At 40.4% G+C, this 26,717-nt stretch overlaps 2 protein-coding genes and 1 long non-coding RNA gene across 6 annotated transcripts in view; 1 reads left to right on the top strand and 2 right to left on the bottom strand.

The window, feature by feature from the left end:
• The window catches only part of LOC307043034 (neurotrypsin), a 158,772-nt gene that overhangs the window by 47,284 nt on the left and 84,771 nt on the right, over window positions 1-26,717 (bottom strand). The gene's annotated exons all lie outside the window — the stretch shown is intronic.
• LOC307043043 lies at window positions 1,494-3,514 on the bottom strand. Its single transcript, XR_013809267.1, has 3 exons — window positions 3,392-3,514; window positions 2,241-2,333; window positions 1,494-2,039 (listed from the first exon to the last, which is right to left on the bottom strand). It is a non-coding gene; the product is annotated as an uncharacterized lncRNA (long non-coding RNA).
• Window positions 3,668-10,226, top strand: LOC307043037 (uncharacterized protein). Of its 3 annotated transcripts, XM_079687232.1 has the most exons (8): window positions 3,696-3,754; window positions 4,219-4,277; window positions 4,526-4,644; window positions 7,491-7,722; window positions 7,983-8,206; window positions 8,841-8,988; window positions 9,640-9,749; window positions 9,848-10,225. In XM_079687232.1, exons 2-8 carry the CDS (start codon window positions 4,238-4,240, stop codon window positions 9,917-9,919), a joined length of 945 nt encoding a protein of 314 aa, XP_079543358.1. In that variant the 5' UTR covers window positions 3,696-3,754; window positions 4,219-4,237; the 3' UTR covers window positions 9,920-10,225. The 3 variants fall into 3 exon arrangements, with proteins under 3 accessions (XP_079543359.1, XP_079543358.1, XP_079543357.1); XM_079687233.1 differs by lacking the exons at window positions 4,219-4,277; window positions 4,526-4,644 and having other exon boundaries at window positions 3,668-3,754; window positions 9,848-10,223; XM_079687231.1 differs by lacking the exons at window positions 3,696-3,754; window positions 4,219-4,277 and having other exon boundaries at window positions 4,562-6,562; window positions 9,848-10,226.

Raw genomic sequence — 26,717 nt, forward strand, 5'->3', positions numbered from 1 at the left:
TTCAGCCCCTAGTTTTGCTGATATAGGCTTAGTTTGTCGGGGGACATCTTACTTCTTCCTTCTCTCTGTCTATACCTGTGTACTCTCATGTTCCGATTAACCCAGCTTCCCCAAATTTCTTTCTTTTTGGTGTCTATATACGCCGGGATCCGGAGTCATGGATGATCCTGCGGTCCTGTGTCATGGATTGCGAGTCCTGGATCTTGAGTCGTGGATGGATATCCTCGTGGATTCATCTTCTTATTATACACACATGCATTTCAAAACATTTGGACTACCTATGTTGCAAATGTATTATCTTTTCAATTTACACACGGCATCTATTGCACGTCTGTCCGTCCTGGGAGAGGGATCCCTCCTCTGTTGCTCTCCCTGAGGTTTCTCCCATTTTTCCCTTTAAACTGTGGGGTTTTCTCTGGAAGTTTTTCCTTGTACGATGTGAGGGTCTAAGGACAGAGGGTGTCATATTGTCATACTGATATTCTGTACAAACTGTGAAGTCCACTGAGACAAATGTAACATTTGTGATATTGGGCTATATAAATAAACATTGATTGATTGATTGATAATGTTTTTTTCTGGGAAAAGCTGTTTAAATGATTTCAAATGCTGCTCTATCAATTCTTTAAGCCTTGCAACTGTTGTAAGTGAGATGACTGGTGCAAACAGGATCTGTGTTATCTCTACCAATTCAATGATAAACTGCACAAACAAACTCTCTTTGACGTCATTTAGCAAAAATGGCAGTATTTTCAAAAGGATAAGCATTTGTCCTGAAGATTGTTTTAGTCTGTTATCATTTGAGGTCAATGTAGAAACAGTGATGGGACATGGTCTGTCTCTTAGATCATGAGGTGAGTAAGGGAAACAGACCATAGCTGAATTAAATGCATCCAGTTCTATCTCCCCACTAAGAATGAGATGTTTTAGCACACATTTGATCTCCATAGGGGCTACTCCTTCAAGAATAATATGCATAATATCTGTTGGGGTCTGCTCAATAAGATTGAAGCCAGGAAAATCACACAATCTACTTTTTCTGTTGATCCCATATGTTGTTTTTAAATTGTTCTTTACAAAATCTGTGCTGGCCTTCTCAATATCAGAACACTGGCGCAGATGTTGCTCTACTGTTCTTTTGTTGAAAAAATTCTCATCAAAGTTATTTTTCATGTCATCTGCATTACACTCACAATGCCTACATTTACAAAGAGCAAAACCAACACCCTCTTTAAAACCTGCAAACTCATGTTGAGCCAATGTATCCCCACAAAGGGAAACCACAGCACCATACATGATCCTCTCACCAACAGCTGTTTGGATTTTAACACCATGGTACAACACATCTAAATCTTTTTTGATTCTATCTAAAATCACATCCACACCACACTGAGACAGCTCACTTGATTTTGCAATGGCTAGCAATCTAATTGCAGACAGATTTGATCTATACTTAGGATCTATATTTCCTAAAGTGTAATAAACCATTAACAGTTTGTTCTTTCTTGCATGTGCTCCAAGTGGATTGCATATTTCAATTTCGTCAGTATATAAAATTATCTGCAAAGCGGAATGTCTGACTGAGTACAGTGGGTGGTCCCTAAGAGATTCACCATCAACTATATCATATAAAAAACCCTCTTTACACCTCTTAGGTATGGAGCTTATCATTGTGAATATCCGGGGATCAGAAAACAACTCCTCGAAGCTCTTGAATAATGGCACATAATAAAATGAGTTAGTTTTAATGGTAAGAGCTCTTGACATTTTTTTCTTAGTTCTATATGCAGTTCGTGATATGAACACCTCCTCAGGCTCAACAGGGTTAAACAAATGCCGAATGCTACTGTCCTGTAGATCCGTAGATGAGACTTTTGAGAAGGGGTCTTTAAAGTCATCAAATACTGCTAGGACTGCTGTTTGGAGATTCTCCTCACTTCCAACATGGGTGTCAAAGCATTCTTGATCTTGTCCCTGAGGTTGTCTAGAAGGGAGGCTTGGTACTGTTGCACATCTGCAACAACACTGTTGACATTCCCCTAGAACAAAAAAAAAAAGGGTTTACATGTATGAATGACAAATGCATTATCCATCACATCGGTATTTTTTCTTTTTCTTAAAAACGTATACCAGACAATATAGAGGTTTTTTTAATGTAACTGCAAGTACAGGATGTATTAAAGTTAATAAGTGCAAATACACAATATAATAAAAGAGAGGCAGAATTGTTTGTGCAGTACCTGAGATAAGTAGCATCTCTCACGGATATTCAGAGCAAATGCTGCAGAATGCCGGGTCAGACTGTGGTCACTCGTAGCAGAGGATGCCTCTCCCTAAAAACAACATGATTCAGTCAAACTTCAGTGAATACTGCTATTTAAAAAGTACAATATGTAATTGATTTGTAGTGGCTCCCGGTTTGCGTCAGTATATAGACTAAAAAAATACCCCAGTTATATGATGAATGCTATTTCATTTATCAAAGTTGAGGGCAATAGTATGGAGTCCAGTCTCAATATTAATGAATGCACACAGAAAGATTCACAAATGCATTCATATATAAATGACTCTCCACATAATTATTTTTCAATGAACACAAAAATTGTTATCTTTCTATATCAATATTTAAAAAGAAATCCACTTAGAAAAAGGTTCACAAATGTATTCCTGATGCACACACAAATAGCCTATTTCTTGTTTGAAATAAATGTAATAGAAATCCACAAATATATGTATTTAAAAGTATTTGCATTTGTATTTTCATCAAAAACATATTTGTATGTGATCACATTAGAGTATATTACACCCTCGAATAGACGTAGGTGATTGGCTGAAACGGAAGGAGACATCTGATTGGCAACAGATAATTCCCTGTTTTTATATGTGGATTTGTTTTACATATATATACACCGATAACTATTTAAGTGTGCATGGAAAATATTTGAGAGAGTCATGTATATATAAATCTCTAAATACATTTGTGAATCCTTCTGTGTGCATTCATTAATATTGAGACTGATCTGACTCAGCCATACCATATGTTTATATTTATTTCATTTAAGAAGGGACAATGCACATGAATTAACATGAGCATCCACATGTAAGTGTGCCAGATATAGCCATAGAATCAAATGTTCCTCTGCAGTCCCTGGCAGGTTGGTGGCATTACAAGAAAACTTACAAGAGCATGTAAGCACAAATAAAAGCACATAGATAGATAGAATAGAACATAACATAAAGTTGAGATTATGCATTTTCAAAAGGAGCTATAAGTAATATCAGTCAAGCAACATCCATAATAAAAACATGGAAACAGGGCAAATACATTTTAGGCTACATATTGCTGTAATTTGTTAGCACAACTGTACTGTATAAGGTAAATGAATCTCACCATGTTTTATGGATTCTCAATTTGCACCGGTTCCAGATTCCCGCCTTGATTTTCTGTGTTATTGGTAAATCATGTGTTTGTCAGAAGCTGGACCAATGACAATATCCACTAAAAGATGTAAATAACGAATGCCAGTACTATATTATTTACATCGAGAGATCCTCCTCAGTCCTCAGTCCTCAGTGTTTAAAAGTGGATGGCTGTTCGTGTCCAAATTTAGGATACCAAGCTGGGAATTTCCTATTTCACGAGGATCACCTGAATGCACCTCAAGCCAAGGTCCGCAGCGGAATGAGACGTTGGTCAGTTCACCTTCACCACCAGAGAGAAAAGGCGGGACAGCGACCAATAAGTGCAGTTAAGGTAACGTTAGTAACTGAACATAGGAGTAAAAGTCCATAGGCGTATGTAAAATATTAGTGCTTTCAAGGTATTAAGTAGTCGTAAATTGATTGGTGGACTGTTAGCTGAATTAGCTAAGTTAGCTAGCTAACTATGAAGCACGTGTTGCTAGCTAACCTTAACCTCACTAATGGAATATGTAAAAATTAAGCTAGCTAACCTTAACTACTCTCAGATAAATAAACTGTCTCTAAGGAACACAAAATTAGCCGACGTTAATATCATAGTTTTCTTTTGGTATTCAGTAATTTTAACTAGCAGCTAGTTAAAAACGCAAAGGGTGGTGGTAGACTAGCTAACGTCGACCTAGCTAGTTCATAGTGAATCACAGCAATTTTACAATTTAGTGTCTAATGCCTTTTTAATGTGATTTTTTGGGGTTGATCTTTAAAATGACAGTGGCCGTCTTTTCCTGTAAATTACAGATTGCTTCTTTATGGTGAGATGGATACATTCGATGACACAACTGTGTCACTCTTAAAAGGTACATCTCTTGTTAATTATTTAGACATCTAACATTAGTGCATATCTTTAGACATATCTAGACTGGTAATTCCCTAATATGGGCTCTTTGCAAATAGTTGTGGTCTGTTGCTGAAATTGCCAACCAAGACTCATTCCTTTACTTGCTTTACCAGTAGCACTGATATACATTTAACTTATAAGGGCAACGTAATACAAATGGTGTTAGAAACATGCTTTTGGTAAATGATCTGGTCTCACACATTACAGCTGCAAGTGTTACCAATGAGCTATTACCCTCATTAACACGGGAAGACCTGAGGGACCTCCTATTGGGGCCAGAGAACTTCCTCAGACGAAAGTACATTTGGGAAGCATTGCATCCAGAGGTAAAGATTTTTTGTGAATGAATGAATGAGGTGTATTGGACTTAAAATATAAATAAATGGAAACTTCGTCTAAAATACATGATTTCACAATGGGTGCTAGAAATGTACATGAATAGCATTTCTAAAATGATCAAATTGATTCTGTGGTGACATAAATCAGTCATCAATCATATGGAGGCATGTACGATTGTTTCATCAGATATTTTTCTATACTTTACCTAATAAATTACACTTACCGTAATTTTCGGACTATAAGCCGCGCCTTTTTCCCCATTTTTCGACCCTGGGGCTTATATAACGGTGCGGCTAATCTATAGATTTTTACAGCTAACGGCCACTAGGGGACCTCCTAAATCTATGGATTTTACAGGTTACAGTCCACCACCTTTAACTCTATGGGCTCTATGGCCGGTCCGCGCCCCCCACCTTTAAGCGGCGGGCTCCAGCAGGAAAAGCTGGAGGCCGGAAAAGAGTGAGACAGCTAGCGCGCAAAAGTAAAAGTGGAACCGAGAGTGGTACGAGAGACAGAACGAGAGCAAGACAGACAGACATTACGAGAGCGAGACAGTTTGTGCAAAGGTGTTAAACGTGCGCTGGGAGCGCACCGTTTAAGTTTGAAAGTTGAAAAGTTTGTGTGTCTGAAACGCTATGTGATACAGTACAGTTTACACAGCACAGTACATGTTCTGTAGTTACTATTGCACTAAATGGTAACACTTGAATACGTTATGCAACTTGTTTGTTGAAATGTTAATAAATGGGAGCTTCCTCAAACTGCCATCTCTTTCCCGACAATCCCCTCTGTGCACGAACCCTTACATATGGTAATTAAACATTAAAACACCTGCGGCTTATAGTCCAGTGCGGCTTATAGTCAGAAAATTATGGTACATTTTTTTTTACGTATATATTTTATTTTAGATTAGGGCTGCTCATCTGATTGTAGTCATCACCTCCAACTGAATTGCAATAATTTCTAAATAAACATTTCCCCCCTTACGTGTTAAGGCAATGCAGCCTGTAGTAGGCTAGCAAAATCACTGCATTTACACAGAAATAGGCATACTATGTTGTTGTGCATGTTTAGTTCTTTCAAATGTGTTCCAACTGTGCCAACACAAATTCTTAAGTCGCCAGAAGTACTAAAGAAAGGACCAAAACAATTCCACACATTACAGCAAGGTAGTTCAAACTAATACTGTCTCCTACTGCATCCAAAATCACAACATTCTTGTTTCATTGATAACAATGTTATACGTTTTTTTTTCCAATTGTTAGGTGGTTATTATTATTATCCCATCTGGTTTCATTGAGATAGTAACAGATAGTACAGTAAGACAATGTTACATACATATTTTTTCAATAGCGAGGTTATAATAATTATATCTTTTGTCATTATTATTAATGACAATAATAATAATTTGAAAGTTTTGCTTTTGGTCTAGACTTTTTGACTTGTGATTTTGTTTAGATAAATATCAGTCACCATGAGGACATTTTAATTTCTGATGTTTTTGTACAGGAGAGCTTAACTTAAGCAGTGTCCGTAAGCCCTGCAGGGAACCAGACGAGCCTAGCCCAGATGTCTTCACCAAAACATGTGACTCCTAAAAAGATCATAAAAATAAGCAGTCCAGACTATGTCGTTTACACAGATGCAGAGCTGGAGCAAATCCGCAAGTATTATTTTGAGCTGCAGCGTCACAGGAGAGCACACCACTGCACCATGTCCAAAGAGCTCAGGTGCCGCTTGGTCAGAAACACCATGACAAGCATGATTGCGATCCTTAGGGCTAATGACATGCAGGACAGGGGAGACTCAGAGTATCCCTCTCGTGAAGAGGTGTCTGCCATGGCCAAAAGGTTGATTGAGTACTATCCTGTGCTGCAAGATAAGGATAGGACTAAACAACCATGGGTAGGTTCTTAATTTTCAGTGTCAAAAGTCATTTTCATCTCTTGACATTTACTTTTCATAAGCACAACAATATTGTCAGCTAATTGAAGTTATCTTTTTTAAACTTTAAATATACACATCTTTGATATCTAGTGTTCAAGGTCAAAATTAACATTCTTTTCCCATATGCCCAAAGTGGATAAACTGAATGAATTTACCGACCAAAGATATTTTTGACTTGCCCAAAAACTGCATTATGCATTATTTCATAAATAAATGTTTCCTTAAGTTTTAGTATCGAAGCCTTAACTTGTAAAGATAAGATCAGATTTATAAAACTTTTATAAAAAAACTCAATTTTAACAATCAATTCTGTATGCCGGTATGGCACAAAAACACATACTTTGCCTTTTTCACATTATATGTCCTACATCTCAATGAATAGCCGACCCTCTCACTTTAATCATTGTTTTCCTCATACCTGTTTGTTGGCTTAATAACAGTAATGTGTCACCACATTTCCATTAGTGATTACATAACTGATGATCACTATCTGACTTATATTGCGAGCGTGTTTGTTGTCCTGATGAACCCTACAAGCTGTGCTACAGAACAGCAAGTGACTGACCTTTTCATTGTTAGGCTACTTTGTTGATTGATTTGTTCATATCCTCACATCAAGATTTTTATGGTAGAGATTGTCTCAGCCAGTCAATATCAGTATTAACACATGGCCTTTCATTGCACTTTGAACATTTGTTTACTGACCAACTGTCCAGTAATTCACATCTATTTATTGGCAAAGCCAATTTTTTTACCCGAATCTGTTGCATGGTGGGTGTTTATTTGTACTCGGCTGGTATTGTATCTACTCTTAAGTATTTTATGTGATGTATCATAATCTCTCTCATATCTCTTAATGAGACGTCATGTCCATTTTATGCCACAGGAAACAGTCTTCAGTCAACTGCTCAAGAGACTGCAGAATGTCAAATCAACCCAGAATGTGATGAGCCGATCAACTGCTGAGCCCAGCCCAACTCTTTCCTTCAAGAAACGTAGACTACTCTTCAAACCAACAGTACAAGACACTGACTATGATGCTGATACGAGCGCATCAACTGAGATCACTGATCTCTCAGAGAACACGCCCACAGACCTTGATAGTGATGACGGCACAGGTAAATTGGGAAGTTATGTACTAATGTTTATTACACCCAACTGTAATTGTGTGCTTCAGCAGCACACTTTACTCTCTTACCCCTTATTATTCCACTTCTTCCGCCTACATTTTGTCCTCTTACTCCTTTCACACCGTTTAAGCTATCGACATTGTTCAAACTTTAAAATGTTCAGTGTTTTGCTGTAGTGTGCTTCTGTACAAATTGTGGCCTCTGCACATATCTAATCTTTGCTTTGGTGTCACTCATCTCTTTTGAAGTTGATTCAGTGCAATGCCTTGACTCCAGAAAAATGCAAGCCAGACACTACAAAACCCTTCAGGAGTTGTGGAAGAAAACTAGACCGAACCAACAGGACGTGGGTCATCTCTTGGATCTTGAGTTTGAGTCAAGGAGAGCCTTTATAGACTCATGTTCACTTAAAGAAGAGGATAGGACCGAGACGGTCATTGAAGCATATCCCTGCTTCAGAGAGCACAAGCATGTGAGTGACTTAACTCTTACCGTCCCTTGATAATTGTTGTCAATCAGCCTGTCAATGTAATTGAACCCAAAGTTTAAGGGATAGTAACCCCATTTAAAAAGAGGATTTTACTATTTTGTATTATTCTTGCATAATATCTTCATCATCCACCAATATTTGAGAGTTCCTAAAAAGTCACTAACTGTAATAAAACAAACTGAAGGGCAGAGTGGGCATTCTTCTAGATTCGAGAGAAAGGTACAATAGGAATTGACTTGCTCAAATGTGCAAAATTACTAACACTGTAGTAGGGGTTCGCAACTGTTGTGGATCAATGGCTGCTCCGATTTTGAGCTATTATGAGAATTCCAAGAGTATAGAGGCATGGGACATTACATCTATGCCTAGTGATAGTCATGCTCATGCTCAATTGTTTGTCCTAAAGCCTTTGATACACTGCACAACTTTTAAAATCTTAACAGATTATGAAAAGACAGGCCATATTACACTAACTGACTGAATTTTGTAGATTTTATTGATTTTATTGTTTACATGTTTCTGATGAACATTGCTAGTCTAAATGTTAAGCAGAATGGGAGTCTGAAATTGTTTGCTGTTTTCTCTGTATCAAAGTTCTATTGATTTTTACACTCAGGTTTTGGACGAGATGGGCCGAATTCTAGAGGCAGGCAACAAGAACTTCACTGACCAGATCAAAGCCAGATGGGAAAGCTTTTGCGAAAATGCGCTGTTCTTTGGAGTGTGGAACAAGTCGTTGAAGCCACCAATGGGTCTGGATAAATGTAAGCATAATGTATAGATAACACTGATAGGTTGGGGGTGACCATTTAATGGCCGCATGGGATGTGATTGTATTAGCTTATTTTGATTATTTTGAAAGGACAGGATCTCCTTTTTGATGACTGAATTATGGCAAAATGGTAGTTATAAGGTAGTAGTGGTCACGAGAGGGTTTAAACACTACTACCTTATGTCATGTATACAGGTGACCCTTATTGTTTTGCTTTCCCTTGTGCAACTGACAAGTGCTTTTTATATCCCCTGCAGTGAAAGTGTCGGGGATATTATAAATTCACCCCGACCGCTGCCCCCCCACTATCCAGCCAAACTTTCAGTTTGCTGATCCAATAACTGCAATCGTTTTTATTTCACTCTTTCATTTCGCTGTGCACATTCAATATCCCTAGGAGAACCGTTTGATTTTGGTGATCCCACGCTCTCTGTCTTAGCGCAACATTCAGGCCAATTTTGAAAAAAAAGTAGCACCAGTTTATGTACAATTTCCCAAGGTGACATTAAGATTCATGTCGCTTCATACACTGTCGTTCACCAACAGCATAGTTTTTCCATGATTAGCTTATACTCCCTATACTCAAATTGCCTAAAACAAACAAGCAAAATGCATTTTATCATGTATCCATATTGTTTTTCAGCTGGACAAGCGATTGCTTTGATGAAGGCACTTCCCTCAATATTTCCTTCCCCAACTGCCCCACCCAAAAAGCTTGGGTCAGCAAGTGAGGCGCTGTTCCATGTTCTTGAGGTAAGTCTGAATCAGTATCAGTTAAACTGAAATAAAACTTGATATGCCCTGATGTTTAATTTTTTTTCTACTTTTTGTCTCTACTTTGTTGGTCTCAGCCATCTGAGGACCCCAATACGTTTCTCCAGAAACGGCCCATCACCAGCCCAGTCATCTTGGTAGACTACTAACCTCCTCCTGGCTGTTGGCAAAATCCCACTGATGACCCTACCTAGGGAAATGATGCACGAGGCTCCACTCATCCTAATGGGGTGTTTTTACACCTTCCACCTCACCTACCCCAAATGTGTTGCTACTCTCCTATCCGTCATCCAGACTGAGGTACTGAAGGACAGTATTCACGAGCGTGACCTTACCCATTCATACAAAAAAGCAATAGCTGAATGGGCAGAATTCACAAAAAAGTAGAGAACTTGAATTCTGTGTCCAATGTTTGTCAGTTCTATGAGGATGTACAGGACTGTCTCAGAAAATTAGAATATTGTGATAAAGTTCTTTATTTTCTGTAATGCAATTAAAAAAACAAAAATGTCATACATTCTGGATTCATTACAAATCAACTGAAATATTGCAAGCCTTTTATTATTTTAATATTGCTGATTATGGCATACAGCTTAAGAAAACTCAAAAATCCTATCTCAAAAAATTAGAATAGTTCCTCAGACCAAGTAAAAAAAAAAGATTTATAACAGCAAAACACAATCAAACATTTGAAAATGTCCATTAATGCACTCAGTACTTGGTTGGGAATCCTTTTGCACGGATTACTGCATCAATGCGGCGTGGCATGGAGGCAATCAGCCTGTGGCATTGCTGAGGTGTTATGGATGCCCAGGATGCTTCAATAGCGGCCTTTAGCTCATTAGCATTGTTGGGTCTGGTGTCTTTCAGCTTCTTCTTCACAATACCCCACATATTCTCTATGGGGTTCAGGTCAGGGGAATTTGCAGGCCAATCGAGGACAGTAATGCCATGGTCAGTACACCAGTTACTGGTGGTTTTGGCACTGTGGGCAGGTGCCAGATCATGCTGGAAAATGAATTCCTCATCTCCATAGAGCTTTTCAGCAGACGGAAGCATGTAGTGCTCTAACATCTCTTGGTACACAGCTGCATTTACTCTGGGCTTGATGAAACACAGTGGACCAACACCAGCAGCTGACATGGCTCCCCAAACCATCGCTGACTGTGGGAACTTCACACTGGATTTCAAGCAACTTGGATTTTGCTCCTCTCCAGCCTTTCTCCAGACTCTGGCGCCTTGACTTCCAAATGAAATACAAAACTTGCTTTCGTCTGAAAAGAGGACTTTGGACCACTGTGCAACTGTCCAGTGCTTCTTTTCCTTAGCCCAAGTCAGACGCCTCTTCCGTTGTCTTGAGTTCAGAAGTGGCTTGACCATGGGAATACGGCTATTGTAGCCCATTTCCCGGACACGTCTGTGAACAGTGACTTTTGATACCTGGACTCCAGCTTCAGTCCACTGTCTTTGAAGCTCCCCCAAATTCTGGAAGCGACTCTTCTTCACAATGCTGTTAAGGCTGCGGTCATCTCTCTTGGTTGTGCAGTGTTTCCTGCCACATTTCCCCCTTCCAACAGACTTTTTGTGGATGTGCTTTGAAACTGCACTCTGTGAACAGCTTGCTCTTTGAGAAATTTCTTTTTGTGTCTTACCCTCCTGATGGAGGGTGTCAATGACGGTCCTCTGGACAGCAGTCAGATCAGCAGTCTTCCCCATACTTGTGATTTAGTTTACTGAACCAAGCTGAGTGTTTTTCAAGGCTCAGGAAACCCTTGCAGGTGTTTCGAGTTAATTAGACGATTCAAGTGATTCGTTGAACACCCTACTAGTATACTTTTTCATGATATTCTAATATTTAGAGATAGGATATTTGAGTTTTCTTAAGCTGTATGCCATAATCAGCAATATTAAAATAATAAAAGGCTTGCAATATTTCAGTTGATTTGTAATGAATCCAGAATGTATGACATTTTTGTTTTTTTAATTGCATTACAGAAAATAAAGAACTTTATCACAATATTCTAATTTTCTGAGACAGTCCTGTATATATGTTGAAGAGCTTTGTTCATTTGAAAAATGATCCTGTTTGTTATGGACTGACTTAATAAAAACATGTTTTTTGAAAGAATTGTCATGTTTACTTATTTTAAGAGCATGTTTTCTAATTTAGCTCCCTAAAAACAAGAATTTCATTACATGTTATTGCTTTTATCCAAAGCGACTTCCATACTCAAAACTGTGGGCAATTCCCAAACGAGCAATTTGGGGTGAAGTGTCTCAGGGACACAACGACATGATGAGTGCAGTGGGGTTTGAACCTGTGACCTCCTTATCCTAACACCAACGCACTATCCACTGCGCCACACGCCTCCCTAAATTCATACATCTCATTTTAAGTAATTTGATGCTAAAAAGTACCCTAGTTTTGAGTGATAATAGGCTTCTTTTGGATTAAATAGGCTTAACTAGATTGCTTGAAATTAGTATTTTTAATCTTATTTCAAGTAATGATGCTAAAAGTATCCTAGTTTTGAGTGATAATAGGCTTCTTTTGCATTAAATAGGCTTAAATAGATTGCTTGAAATTAGTCTTTTTAATCTTATTTCAAGATTTTATGTGCTATAATGACAGTCGGACAGCCAGACTTGTTTTCAGACATCTTATCAAGTGAAATTTGCTTACTGCACTGGCAGCCAAACAAATGTGCTTGTTTTAAGTGCAAGCATGCTTATATCTAGAACGTTTGGCCTTAAATTTGAAAGGGCGTTTTTTTAGCAGTACACACACACACACACACACACACACACACACACACACACACACACACACACACACACACACACACACACACACACACACACACACACACACACACACACACACACACACACACACACACACACCACACCTGCACATTGTACAACAAACACAAACAGCTCCTAAAGCATAACTAATTATCAGGCTACAGCCCTTGTATATTTTATTATATGAAGCACTATATGGTTTCATGAAAAATATATACTGTTTATTTGTAGATATCTCCTAAAGCCTACAAATAAAGTGTGAAATGTAGGCCTGTTACATATATTATTGAGCGATATATATTATACACACTGTTCTGCGTTCTGCACTGACCTCAGCAGCTGTTCTCACTGTAAACATCGCCTCACAATGAAAGCATAACCTAACATCCAGGGGAGATGTGATTAGTGAGTAAACAAACAACCGGTAAAGGGTAGAAAGTCTGATGCACATTTGATCATCTTGAATAACTTATAATCACAACGGGAACAGTTTGCAGAGCTGTGCTTTGTTGACATCCAGCCATGCGTCACGCCTCTTTTAAACATCACTGTTGGCTGAAATCGTCTCCGGAGAATACTTCAGTGTACCCTCGGTTATAGCTCCTCCAGAGACACTCCTCTCTCCTCTAAATCAGTGTATCCTCGGTCACGGCTCCTCCAGACAGCCTCCTCGATAATCGATCCTCGACGAGCCTTCAGAGAAATTAGTTTTCCTTCCAGACGGCACGCCGAAATCCGTTTCCGGGTTGCTGCCGGAGGACCTGGGAGTCTGGGACGCGAAATTACAGAAATGACAAACGGCTCATTTCCGAGGACTCGCGCGCGTCTGCTTGACGCCTGGACGACCGGCCGCACCCCCCGACAGGCGCACGGACGCGAGGGCCCGCTCATCACTGCGCGCACAAGTGCGACCGCAGTTTTAATTATTATTATTATTATTATTATTATTTTTAGTCACCATCTTTCCTGTTTTTGAGGCCTTTAGGATTCTGACAAAGTTGTATAATGCTTGCTAGCGCCATCTATGAAAAACACATTTCGGAATACATTTACAAAGTCGCACCGTAACTCCAAATGACCTGACATTTTGCGCACATATCCGGGTGGACCTGCTCTACAAATAATCCTCTCGGAACCCTAAGCTCCGTCTACATTTTTTTTCTTCTAAATTAGCATAATGTTCAAAATAGTTAAATATTCACTTCAATTTCAATTCTCAGTCTTTCAACACCAAACTTCGTGTACGGCATCGTTGGAGGGTTAGACACATTACCGTAGAAAATGAGCATGTTAGGACGATAAATATTGCCACCGTCAATCAAAACGTTCTCGCAAAAAGGCGGGGCTTAGAAATAAATGCTCATAACTCATCAACAATGTATCCAAACATCACAGATTGTGGTAGATAGGTTCAAACTTTCTCTGGGAATAGGCACACCAAAGCATTTTCATTTTGGACTATAGGGGGCGCCAAAAACACCACCAATTTATAACTCAAGAGCGGATGGACTAATATATATATATTTTTGGTACACACACTCTCGGGGTGACTACGAACTCAGATTTAAAGTGTCGCAACAGATTCAGAATGTGGGCGTGACCTAAACATTTTTTTTAAATTGCGATAGCATAAAATGAGCTTCGGACGCAAAACTTGGGACATACGTCAGAGCCCACGACCTTTTCAAGAATGTAAAAAAAAAACGTAATTTAGCGCCCCCTATTGTGTGGTAGTCACATATAGTTTCTAAGAACTTCACGAAATTGGGCAAACACATTCCTCTTGGAATTGCGGACATATTTGTAAATAGATTCCATTAGCCCCACCCTCCAGAAAGTTGGCCATTTTGAAAAATGTGTGTTTTTCATGCATTTTAAGCACATTCTTGCGATCTTCTCCTAGGGCAGGGCTCTGCAACCTTTTTGACCAAAATAGCTATTTTGCTCCTTTTTCCCCAAACATTTTTTGTCTGGAGCCGCAAAACATATTTCATAGCTTGATAGCTAAGTTGTATTTATTGTTATATCAGACAAAAACTACAGTTTTTTTGCATTTATTCGGCTATTTATTACATTATATAAAACTGTTAACCTCTAATAAGAAACAAAGAACTCCTATAAGGAGAATTACAAATAATACACAGGCCTACTTTAAAATAAATTAAACATAGCACTTGGGGAGTCCTCTGCACATTTGAAGGAAAAAAAAATATTATTAAAATGGGCCCACTTTGAAATAAATAAAACATATAGCTGCACCCTAAAATGAGTTAAAGGTAGGGTAGGTAAGAATGGAGAAACCAGCTCGTGTGCGCTAGAATTTGAAAATACACAACCGGAAAAAATAGGCCTCTTCCTTCAGACTTTCTTACAGATTCCCTCCTCCAACACACACGAATGCGCATCATCAATGAGGCCACGAGATAAGTTTGTGCACAGATGGAAGGCTGACAGGCAGGTAGGCCGTCCAGTTATTTTAGCCGGGTCGGCTAAAATGATTGGTCGTGCTTTTTACAGCGCTACGGCTTCCAGAGATTAATTTTTGTATGTATTTATTGTCAAAGCATTTAATATATTCATTGCTATCGGGACGTTAAGAGCATTCCATGGAATATAACAAAAAGTGTTTTCTGAAATAAATTACATACCCCATTGAATTATGACTGAAGATCGTCAGCTGTCTTCCTCTCCCGTGTTGTTCCTCAATACGTAAAGGCTGCAGCACCTTTGACAACTTCTCTCTACATATCAAACATACTGGTAAACCAGCATTGTTTGCTGTGCAAGCATATAACTCTTTCCACACAGAATTAAATCCTGTGAGCCATTTAGGCACATTATTTTATGGTAATGAATTTTTTTTTGTGCGCGAATTGAATATTCTTTAATTTAACTTAAATGAGCTGAAATACTGTGAATTATTATTATACTGTTTTGTAACGTGTTATCTTGCTTATGGACAGCTCTAGTTTATGTTTTGTTATTTATAGAAAGCAATCTTAGGGGCGTGCTCGGGTATAAATAACGCTGTCAGCATGACACAGCAGGAAGTCTAGAGAGCCAAGTTGGGAAAAGTTTTTGACCGTACAAATCCGTAAGACCGAGGGATCTTGTTTGTTTGTTTTTGTTTTAAATACTGTGCAAATGTTGCACGTCGGCAGTGGGCCGCCAGCTCATGTTGAATCTCGAAATAAAGCACCTGAATGGAACAAGCAAGTATCTACTTTTTTGAATATACGCGAGTCAATCCTCGAACTCGCCTCCTAGACTAAGTGGCCTTTGAACATTGATTTTCTTTTGGACAATTGGCCACTACAATAAGTCAAAAACCAACCGACAACGTTGTGAGGATTACTAGCGTGTAGGAACCTACTATCACTGGAATTGTCGGATGTGGATCTGATCGTGGTTACTGGAGCCGCGGCAGAAACAAAGTGGATCTGATCGTGGCTGCTGGGGCAAAGGACCGTTTGGATTATCCTCTACCGTGTGGCCATGGACTGCAGGCTGTCACGCTACTCTGCATGCCTTCCCGTTGGAGTTTGAGCCACTGGGTAAAACAGCTGTTGTCCTTTGGTCAGCCGAACCGGTTGAATAATGTCGGAAGACAGCGCCAATGAGGGTGCGTTTACGGTCGACGCCCACAAGAGGGCAGCAAAACCAACAGAAAAGGCCATGGAGCAGCGGCTTCAGCTCTGCATCAATGCAAGGAGAGGTAAATTAAGACAACTCACCGCCAAAATGAATGAAGTTGAGCCTTTAATGTGCAACACCTGTAACTTGATGGAAGTTATCTCAAAGATGAAACTTTTCAAGGCAGTCTTTGAAGAGTTTAAAGACTGTAACTGCTCAGTTGTGCTTTTTATGAACGAAGAAGAAAAGAGCCATGATCAAGAGAGCTGGTTTGAGCCTAAATCTCAGAAGTTTCTGGACTTTATTAATGAAGCTGATGTGTGGATTAATTGTGATGAACATTACAAAGAAATACCACAAGCCTGCAATGATGATGTTTCTCATATGGACAGTGTATCTGTGGTGGCAAGATCCAGTAGAGTAAGCAGGGCTTCATCCGCTTCAACAGCATCCTCAGCACGACTAAGAGAGGAAATAAAGGGTACAGTTTTGGAAGCCAAGGCTGCCTCGCTAAAGCAAAGTCAAGCCTTGGCATTTAAGGAGGCACATCTTCGGGTTGAGAAAGAAGAGCTGAAAATTAAAATAACTTTAGCAGTGTCAAACGCTAAAATGAAAATATATGAAGAGTGTGACGCACAGGATAAGAGTGATGCAATGAACACGTATTTGGACAATGCAAATACACGGCAGAAAGAAGACGCACAAGAGCAAGCCGGGCACAGCCATCCACTAACCCCAAGCAGTCATGTAAACCTGTCAGATAGGTCTATTTCAGCACCTGGAGCTAGACCTAAAGCACCAAATGCTCTGGACTCAAGTACATTAGCCAGTGGTGCACATCAGCGACAAAGTGACTATGAAAAGGACATATGCAAAGTAATCAAGAAGCAGACTGATATAACAGAAATGCTTGTGAAACATCAGCAGCTCGCCCTTCTCCCACAGCGTGATATTCCTGTTTTTTATGATGACTTGCTCGACTTAAGATCTTTTCTTAAGGCATTCCAACACACAGTCGGCTCCAGAACAAGCAATGCTGCAGATAAGATGTACTTCCTGGAACAGTATACAAGAGGTGATCCCAAAGACATTGTAAAAAGCTGCCAGCATATGCCCCCCGACCGTGGTTTTCAGAGAGGCATGGACATGTTGGAAGACCGCTACAGCAACCCACTGAAGATTGCCACCGCTTTGATGGAAAAGGTGCTAAAATGGCCGCAAATAAAACCAGAGGACTCACACGCACTCAACAAATTTTCCCTATTCCTTTTAAGTTGCAGAAACGCCCTGGAGGATGTGGATTACATGGAGGAGCTGGATAACCCTACAAATATGAGAGTTATCATCTCGAAGTTACCTTATAAATTCATAGAAAGATGGAAGGTGCTGGCATTCAAGATCCAAGAAAGGAGCCAGAGAAGAGTGAGATTCAAAGACTTGGTCGACTTTGTGGATAGACAAGCCAAAATCCTGGCTGACCCTCTCTTTGGTGACCTGCAGGGATCTGCTGCCGAAGCGAAAAGCAGGAACGTTTTACAAATGGAGAAAAATACCAGGAGTGAAAGGATTAAAGGAAGCATCTTTGCAGCCAGTGTGGCCACATCAACAGAGGAAGATAATTGCAAACCACTGACAGTGAATAGCAGGACGTAAAGTAATGTTGCCTTCATGAAGCCATGTTTGTTCTGCAAAAAGGACCACGCACTATTGGAGTGCCATCAGATTGCAGAAAAACCTCATAAAGACAAGGTGGATTTTATATGGAAATCGGGACTATGTTTTGGATGCCTAGTTAAAGGGCACGTGAGTAAAAAGTGCAAAAAGAGAATGACATGCCAAACATGTTCAGAAAGACACCCAAGCTTGCTACACATTCACAGAATAGAAAATGTTTCCAATCATGCACGTGCAGAAGGCCAAGAGGCGGCCAGGTCAGACAACACAGTAGTTTCATGTGCACTGGTGAGCTTAAACCAGGAGACTACTACCTGTGAAGGGGCCGGAGATAGATGTGTTCTTGCTATTCTTCCGGTCTACATCAAAGCAAAGAAAGGAAGCAAGCTTGTGAAAACCTACGCCTTCGTGGACCCTGGGAGCTCTGCAACATTTTGCACAGACTCTTTAGCAAGGCAGCTAAACCTGCAGGGAAAAGGAGCGCAGCTTGTCCTAACAACAATGAGCTCAACCAAACAAGTGAAAAGTTCTCTGCTGAGAGATTTGGAGGTCTGTGTAATCAAAGAAGATAAGTTTATCAGCTTAAAAAAGGTTTTCACGCAAAAGGGCATCCCAGTAACAAAGGATCATATTCCTCTTCAGAAAGACATTGAAAAATGGCCACACCTTCAGGAAGTAGAGCTGCCGTCCATCGCTGCTGAGATAGGACTCCTAATTGGAAATGACGTGTATGAAGCTTTCGAGCCAAGCAAAGTCATTCACAGTCAGAACAACGGCCCATATGCCGTAAAGACGGTCCTTGGCTGGACTATTAACGGCCCACTTAAAGAACAAGAAGACAGTGAGCCAGAGGACGGTGAGCAGCACCAAGTCACAATCAACCGGATTGCAGTAGAGACTGTGGAAAAGCTACTCATACAGCAATACAATGCAGACTTTCCTGAGCATTGCTAAAGCGACAAACTGGAAATATCACAGGAAGACAACAAATTCATCAGCTCTGTGTCCAGCTCAATCCGTCATGCTGAAGGACATTATTACATCAATCTACCTACAAACACATCATTGGTCAGCTTGCCAAACAATAAATATGCTGCAGTGCAGAGAGCAATTAACCTAAAGAAGAGAATCAACAAAAAACCTGAATTCCACCAGGAATACACAGACTGTATTAGTGACCTGCTAAGCAAGGGATATGCAGTCAAGGTGCCAGAGACACAACTGAGCCGGCAAGACGACAGAGTGTGGTATATCCCACACCATGGTGTGTACCACCCACAAAAGAAAAAACTCCGGGTGGTCTTTGACTGTGCTGCAAGTTTCCATGGAACTTCAATCAATAACGAATTGCTTCAGGGTCCTGACCTTACAAGCTCCCTCATCGGAGTCCTGACACGTTTTAGACAAGAGCATGTTGCAATGATGGCAGACATAGAAGCCATGTACCACCAAGTCAGAGTCCCAGAAGAGGATAAAGACCTCCTGCGCTTTTTGAGGTGGCCTAATGGAGACCTCACACAAGAAATGGTTGATTACAAAATGGTTGTACACATTTTCGGCGCCACCTCGTCTGCCAGCTGTGCTAGCTTTGCCTCAAGAAGAGCAGCAGAAGAAAACAGGACTGCGGCATCAACTCAGGCCGTAGAGACAGTTCTGAGGAACTTTTACGTTGATGACTGTTTAAAGTCGGTCAGTAGTGACTCTGAAGCCATGCCTCATTTGTGAATTGGACACTTTAATTTTGCAGTATGGCACAATGCATTACAGGGCGCTTGTTCATCCCTTAAAATACGTATATTTAGTTTGTTTGATGGAAATCCTATGTCAAGGGGTGTAGGTGGATTCCTCCCCCATAAGTAAATGCAAACGTTTTGTTAGGAGTATAATTCAGCTATTGTTAGCCATATTTTTGTTTGGAAATTACTCTTGTTATTATTATTAATTATAAGTCTTCCCGCCTTTATAATTAGGGGCCGGAATTGTAAGAGCCATTTAGGCACATTATTTTATGGTAATGAATTATGTTTTTGTGCGCGAATTGAATATTCTTTAATTTAACTTAAATGAGCTGAAATACTGTGAATTATTATTATACTGTTTTGTAACGTGTTATCTTGCTTATGGACAGCTCTAGTTTATGTTTTGTTATTTATAGAAATCAATCTTAGGGGCGTGCTCGGGTATAAATGACGCTGCCAGCATGACACAGCAGGAAGTTTAGAGAGCCAAGTTGGGAAAAGTGTTTGACCGTACAAATCCGTAAGACCGAGGGATGTTGTTTGTTTGTTTTTGTTTTAAATACTGTGCAAATGTTGCAAGTCGGCAGTGGGCCGCTCATCACTGCGCGCACATGTGCTACCGCAGTTTTAATTATTATTTTTCTGCTGGCGTTTCCTGTTTTTGAGGCCTTTAGGACGCAGACAAAGTTGTATAATTTTGCACGGACGCCAAAACTGGTGAAAACTACATTATTCTGGAGTCAATGGGTTCAAATTGTCCAACTTGCTTGCTAGCGCCATCTATGAAAAACACATTTCGGAATACATTTACAAAGTCGCACCGTAACTCCAAATGACCTGACATTTTGCACACATATCCGGGTGGACCTGCTCTACAAATAATCCTCTCGGAACCCTAAGCTCCGTCTAAAAAATTGTTCTTCTAAATTAGCATAATGTTCAAAATAGTTAAATATTCACTTAAATTTCAATGTTCAGTCTTTCAACACCAAACTTCGTGTACGGCATCGTTGGAGGGTTAGACACATTACCGTAGAAAATGAGCATGTGAGGACGATAAATATTGCAGCCGTCAATCAAAACGTTCTCGCAAAAAGGCGGGGCTTAGAAATAAATGCTCATAACTCATCAACAATGTATCCAAACATCACAGATTGTGGTAGATAGGTTCAAACTTTCTCTGGGAATAGGCACACCAAAGCATTTTCATTTTGGACTATAGGGGGCGCCAAAAACACCACCAATTTATAACTCAAGAGCGGATGGACTAATATATATATGTTTTTTGTACACACACTCTCGGGGTGACTACGAACTCAGATTTAAAGTGTCGCAACAGATTCAGAATGTGGGCGTGGCCTAAAACATTTTTTAAAATTGCGATAGCATAAAATGAGCTTCGGACGCAAAACTTGGGACATACGTCAGAGCCCACGACCTTTTCAAGAATGTAAAGAAAAAACGTAATTTAGCGCCCCCTATTGTGTGGTAGTCACATATAGTTTTTAAGAACTTCACGAAATTGGGCACACACATTCCTCTTGGAATTGCGGACATATTTGTAAATAGATTCCATTAGCCCCACCCTCCAGAAAGTTGGCCATTTTGAAAAATGTGTGTTTTTCATGCATTTTAAGCACATTCTTGCGATCTTCTCCTAGGGCAGGGGTCTGCAACCTTTTTGACCAAAAGAGCCATTTTGCTCCTTTTTCCCCAAACATTTTTTGTCTGGAGCCGCAAAACATATTTCATAGCTTGATAGCTAAGTTGTATTTATTGTTATATCAGACAAAAACTACAGTTTTTTTGCATTTATTAGGCTATTTATTACATTATATAAAACTGTTAACCTCTAATAAGAAACAAAGAACTCCTATAAGGAGAATTACAAATAATACACAGGCCTACTTTAAAATAAATTAAACATAGCACTTGGGGAGTCCTCTGCACATTTGAAGGAAAAAAAAATATTATTAAAATGGGCCCACTTTGAAATAAATAAAACATATAGCTGCACCCTAAAACGAGTTAAAGGTAGGGTAGGTAAGAATGGAGAAACCAGCTTGTGTGCGCTAGAATTTGAAAATACACAACCGGAAAAAATAGGCCTCTTCCTTCAGACTTTCTTACAGATTCCCTCCTCCAACACACACGAACGCGCATCATCAATGAGGCCACGAGATAAGTTTGTGCACAGATGGAAGGCTGACAGGCAGGTAGGCCGTCCAGTTATTTTAGCCGGGTCGGCTAAAATGATTGGTCGTGCTTTTTACAGCGCTACGGCTTCCAGAGATTAATTTTTGTATGTATTTATTGTCAAAGCATTTAATATATTCATTGCTATCGGGACGTTAAGAGCATTCCATGGAATATAACAAAAAGTGTTTTCTGAAATAAATTACATACCCCATTGAATTATGACTGAAGATCGTCAGCTGTCTTCCTCTCCCGTGTTGTTCCTCGATACGTAAAGGCTGCAGCACCTTTGACAACTTCTCTCTACATATCAAACATACTGGTAAACCAGCATTGTTTGCTGTGAAAGCATATAACTCTGTCCACACAGAATTGAATCCTGTGTTCCTCCGGTACTTTTCTTTGATTTATCCATAGTTCGCTCATCGAGCCGGGGGTCCCCGCGCGAGCGCCTCCAAGAAAAGGCGCTCGCGCGGGACCGTAGCAGGATGTGACGCATATTTTAATTGACCTAATTAAAACCGTTTTGTTTTTTATTTATGTGTCACAGTATCACCTCAAAATACAAGATACGAAACATTTTCAACCGTGCAACAAAATATAAATAGTTCTACAAATACTTGTATTTTATTTCCTTCTTATTTTTGTCTAAGCTCAAGGGAGCCAGAGCAGAGGGCTTAAAGGGCCGCGGGTTGCCGACCCCTGTCCTAGGGGAATCCAATATCCAATATGATGCTAAATTGAGAAGAACATTTTTGATAACTGACTCGTGGAGGTCGTAAGCTAACAGCGAATACACAATTTTTGACGATTTACATGTCGCAAATGACTCCAAACTACTCCAAACTACTCGGATATACTTATTCCGATATTCACGAAACACTGTATACACATTGCTCTTATGATTGCGGACATATTTCAATTAGGCTTTTATTAGCCCCGCCCCCCTGAAAGTCGGCCATTTTGAAAGATGTGCGTTTTTCAGTCATTTTCAGCACATTCTTGCGAACTCCTCTAGGGGAATGATCGGCAGGACAAGTTCAGCCCCTATCCAATATGATACTTAATTGCGGAGCACATTTTTGAAAAATCACTCGTGGAGGTCGTAAGCTAACAGCGAATACACCATTTTTGATGATTTACAAATTGCTCCAAACTGCTCGCATATAGTTTTTCCGATATTCACGAAACGCTGTATACACATTACTATTATCATTGCGGATGATATCCAATGCGATGCTACATAGCGAAGGAGTAGTCAGTCGCTCAAATGGGGAGCTCACAGCCTAGAACAGGGGTTGCCAACACGTCGATCGCGAGCTACCAGTAGCTCGCGGAGGTTTTCCGAGTAGCTCACCAGAGGGCGCTAAAGTGCAGTTGACATGTTGAGACATATTTATTTATGTAGTATATTTTGAGAGTAAGAAAGATAGAGAAAAAGAGATGTAAGATGCAGTCATGACAACTGAGGAAGGTCCGTCAAAGAAGAAATCTAAAATATACTACTTTCATGACGAGTGGGAACATGAATTTTTATTTACGAGCATCAAAGACAAGTGTGTGTGTTTAATTTGTGGCTCGAGTGTTGCGGTGGGGAAGAAGGGAAATGTCGAGCGGCACTTCACAAAACTTCACGAAAACTTTTCAAAGGAGTATCCCGCCGGCAGTTGCCTTCGCGTTGAGAAGGTACAACAATTAAAAGCTACGCTACAAAGGCAGCAGTCATTGTTCACGAAGCCTGCCAAGAAAGCTAGCCTAGCTACAGAAGCATCGTTCCGAGTCGCTCAGTATTTGGCAAAGAACAAAAAAGCTTTCACTGATGGCGGTGTTCTTAAGGGAGCGATGTCTGTTATGGCAGAGACTTTGTTCAGAGACCACAAGAGCAAGTCGGAGATAATGTCTGCCATTGACGATGTGCAACTGGGAAACAACACTGTGGCGAGGAGAGTGTCGGCGCTGTCAGTGGATGCCATGGGACAGTTGGAGCGGGACATGGTCAGGTGCAAGTGGTTCTCCATACAGTGCGACGAGTCGGTGGATGCGAGCGACACAGCTCAGCTGTCTGTGTTCATCCGGATGGTGTTTGAGGATTTTACGGCGAAAGAGGAATTTCTGACACTGCTTCCACTCAAAACAACAACAAGAGGTGTGGACGTGTATAATTCTATTAAGAATTATTTCATAAATAAAGGCGTGCAAATGGAGAAGCTTGTATCCATAACAACTGATGGAGCCCCGGCTATGAGAGGTCGCCACAACGGTTTTATCGCAAATTGTAAGTCAGATCCATATTTCCCACGTTTCCTGAGTTACCATTGCATCATTCACCAAGAAGCACTTTGTGCCAAAGTTATGGACTTCAATCACGTCATGAAACCTGTGATACAAATAATAAACTCTATCCGAGCGAAGGCAAAGCAACACAGGAGCTTCAAAGTTTTTCTTGAGGAACTGTCAGCTGAATATGGAGATCTCCTTCTCCATGCTGAGGTGAGGTGGTTGAGTAGAGGGAAAATCCTACAGCGCTTCCTCTCCTTGCTGAATGAGGTAAAGCTCTTCATGGAAGAGAGGGGGGAGGACACCTCCATCTTATCTGATGCTGGTTGGGTACTTGACCTGGCCTTTTTGACTGATCTGACAGGAAAATTAAACCAGCTTAACCTCCAGCTACAAGGCAATGGCAAAACAGTATGTGACATGATTAGTGCTGTAAAGGCCTTTAAAGCAAATCTGTGTCTATATCTCCAGCAAGTAAAGGGAAATAAATTGCATCATTTCCCCTCTGTTCAAAAAGTACTGCAGGAGAATAAAGCTGCTGCTGGCTTTCTTGACTTATCAAAGTACTGTGACTGCTTAACTAAGCTTGGGCAGGAATTTGAGGACAGGTTTCTTGACTTTAAACAGCTTGAGCCCTGTGCAAGTTTCCTTGCTAACCCATTCAACATCGTGGATGTTACTGACATGTCTGAGCAACTGGCCAGCCTTTTCAGTCTCAGTGCTTCAGAGTTGGAGCTGGAGATAATCAATCTCCAGAATGACATTCAGCTGAAAGCACATCAGATGGACAAAGATTTCTGGAAGCTATTGGACCCAGAGAAATTCAAAAACATTCAAACTGCTGCACTGAAACTGTCCTGCTTATTTGGGTCAACATATCGCTGTGAATCAGCATTCTCTGATATGAACTTTATCAAATCCAAATTCAGGACAAGACTTACTGATGAACACCTCAATGACTCAATCAGAGTGAATTTGTCAGGATACACACCCCAGTACAGTGCTCTGGTGGATGCTATGCAGTGCCAGGTGTCACATTAGCTGAGTCAGGAGAAAGACAACAATGCAGTGACAGACTGAATGTTTGAAGACATATGTTTGCTTGATGCAAGTTGAGAAAAGCACAAGCCATATTCCCCTTTTACATGTGAAACAAATTTGTGAAATGCTTGAAATAATTTTAATTATAGAGCTAGAAATGTTATTATTACAATTAGGAACGTTGCACTCTTATCTGTAAAACTGTTTACTGTAGTTATTGATGTTAAAGCAGAACTCAGTATTGCATGGTGATTATTTGTCTTTTTTTCTCTTCATGAGAAAGTCAAGTTTATTCATGTTAATGTTAATGTTTCTGCTCTTGAGTCACGAATGTGATATGTGCACTGAAATCTATATAAAATAACATGAGTAGCTCTTGGCCACTTTCTTTTTTCAAAAGTAGCTCCCGGTTAGAAAAAGGTTGGAGACCCCTGGCCTAGAATGTACCATTTTCCAACATTTAGATGTCAGATAAGCTACTCTGCCTTCCACATCATCTGTCACACACACACACACACACACACACACACACACACACACACACACACACACACACACACACACACACACACACACACACACACACACACACACACACACACACACACACACACACACACACACACACACACACACACACACACACACACACACACACACACTGCTGGCAATGATGTTGAGTGTTAGTGCAGCAACTCCCTCTGCTGGCGGCACATGCAATTACAACAGACACATGTACACTCCATAACACACACATACAGCTCTTAAAGCATATAATAGATATCAGGCTACAGCCCATGTATATCTTATGATGTGAAGCACTATTTGGTTTCATGAAAAATATCAACTGTTTATTTGTAGATATCTACTAAAGCATACAAATAAAGTGTGTAAAGCCTGTTACTTATATTATTGAGAGATATATTATACACACTGTTCTGCTTTCTGCACTGGCCCAGCAGCTGTTCTCACTGTAAATGTCGGCTCAGAATTAAAGCAGTAGTATTAAAAACATACATAGCCTAATATCCAGAGGAGATGTGTTTATTGAGTAAACAAACGGTCAAGGGCAGAACGTCTGCACAACCCACTGCACCGCACGCCACGGTTAAGGCTCCTCCAGACAGCCTCCGCGATAATCGATCGTCGACGAGCCTTTACGGAAATGTGTTTTCCTTCGAGACGGCGCGCCCAAATACGTTTCCCGGTCACTGCCGGAAGACCTGGGAGTCCAGGACGCGAACGTTTGAGAAATGACGAACGACTCATTTCGGAGGACTCGCGCACATCTGCTTGACGCCGGGACGACCGGCGACCCTCCCCGACAGGCGCTCGGACGCGAAGGCCCGCCCACAACTGCGTGCACGTCTGTGACCGCAGTTTTAATTATTATTTATTATTAATTATTATTATTTAACATTCGACCTGTTTTTGAGGGGGTTACGACACTATTCATCAAGCGACATTTGGCAACGCTGCCAGGACCGGTGAACATTTTTACATTCTGGATTCGATGGGTGAAAAATGTCAAACTTGCTCTCTAGCGCCACCTGTGAAAATTCAGTTTTTTCAAAACATTTAC

Source organism: Notothenia rossii, assembly GCF_949606895.1.
Source record: "Notothenia rossii genome assembly, chromosome: 6".
Classification (NCBI taxonomy): domain Eukaryota; kingdom Metazoa; phylum Chordata; class Actinopteri; order Perciformes; family Nototheniidae; genus Notothenia; species Notothenia rossii.

Coding starts and splice junctions, on each gene's coding strand:
- LOC307043037 (XM_079687231.1), top strand. CDS start 6,227: ATGTCTTCACCAAAACATGTGACTCCTAAAAAGATCATAAAAATAAGC. Junction 6,563..7,490: donor ATAGGACTAAACAACCATGG/GTAGGTTCTTAA, acceptor TTTATGCCACAG/GAAACAGTCTTCAGTCAACT. Junction 9,750..9,847: donor CGCTGTTCCATGTTCTTGAG/GTAAGTCTGAAT, acceptor TGTTGGTCTCAG/CCATCTGAGGACCCCAATAC.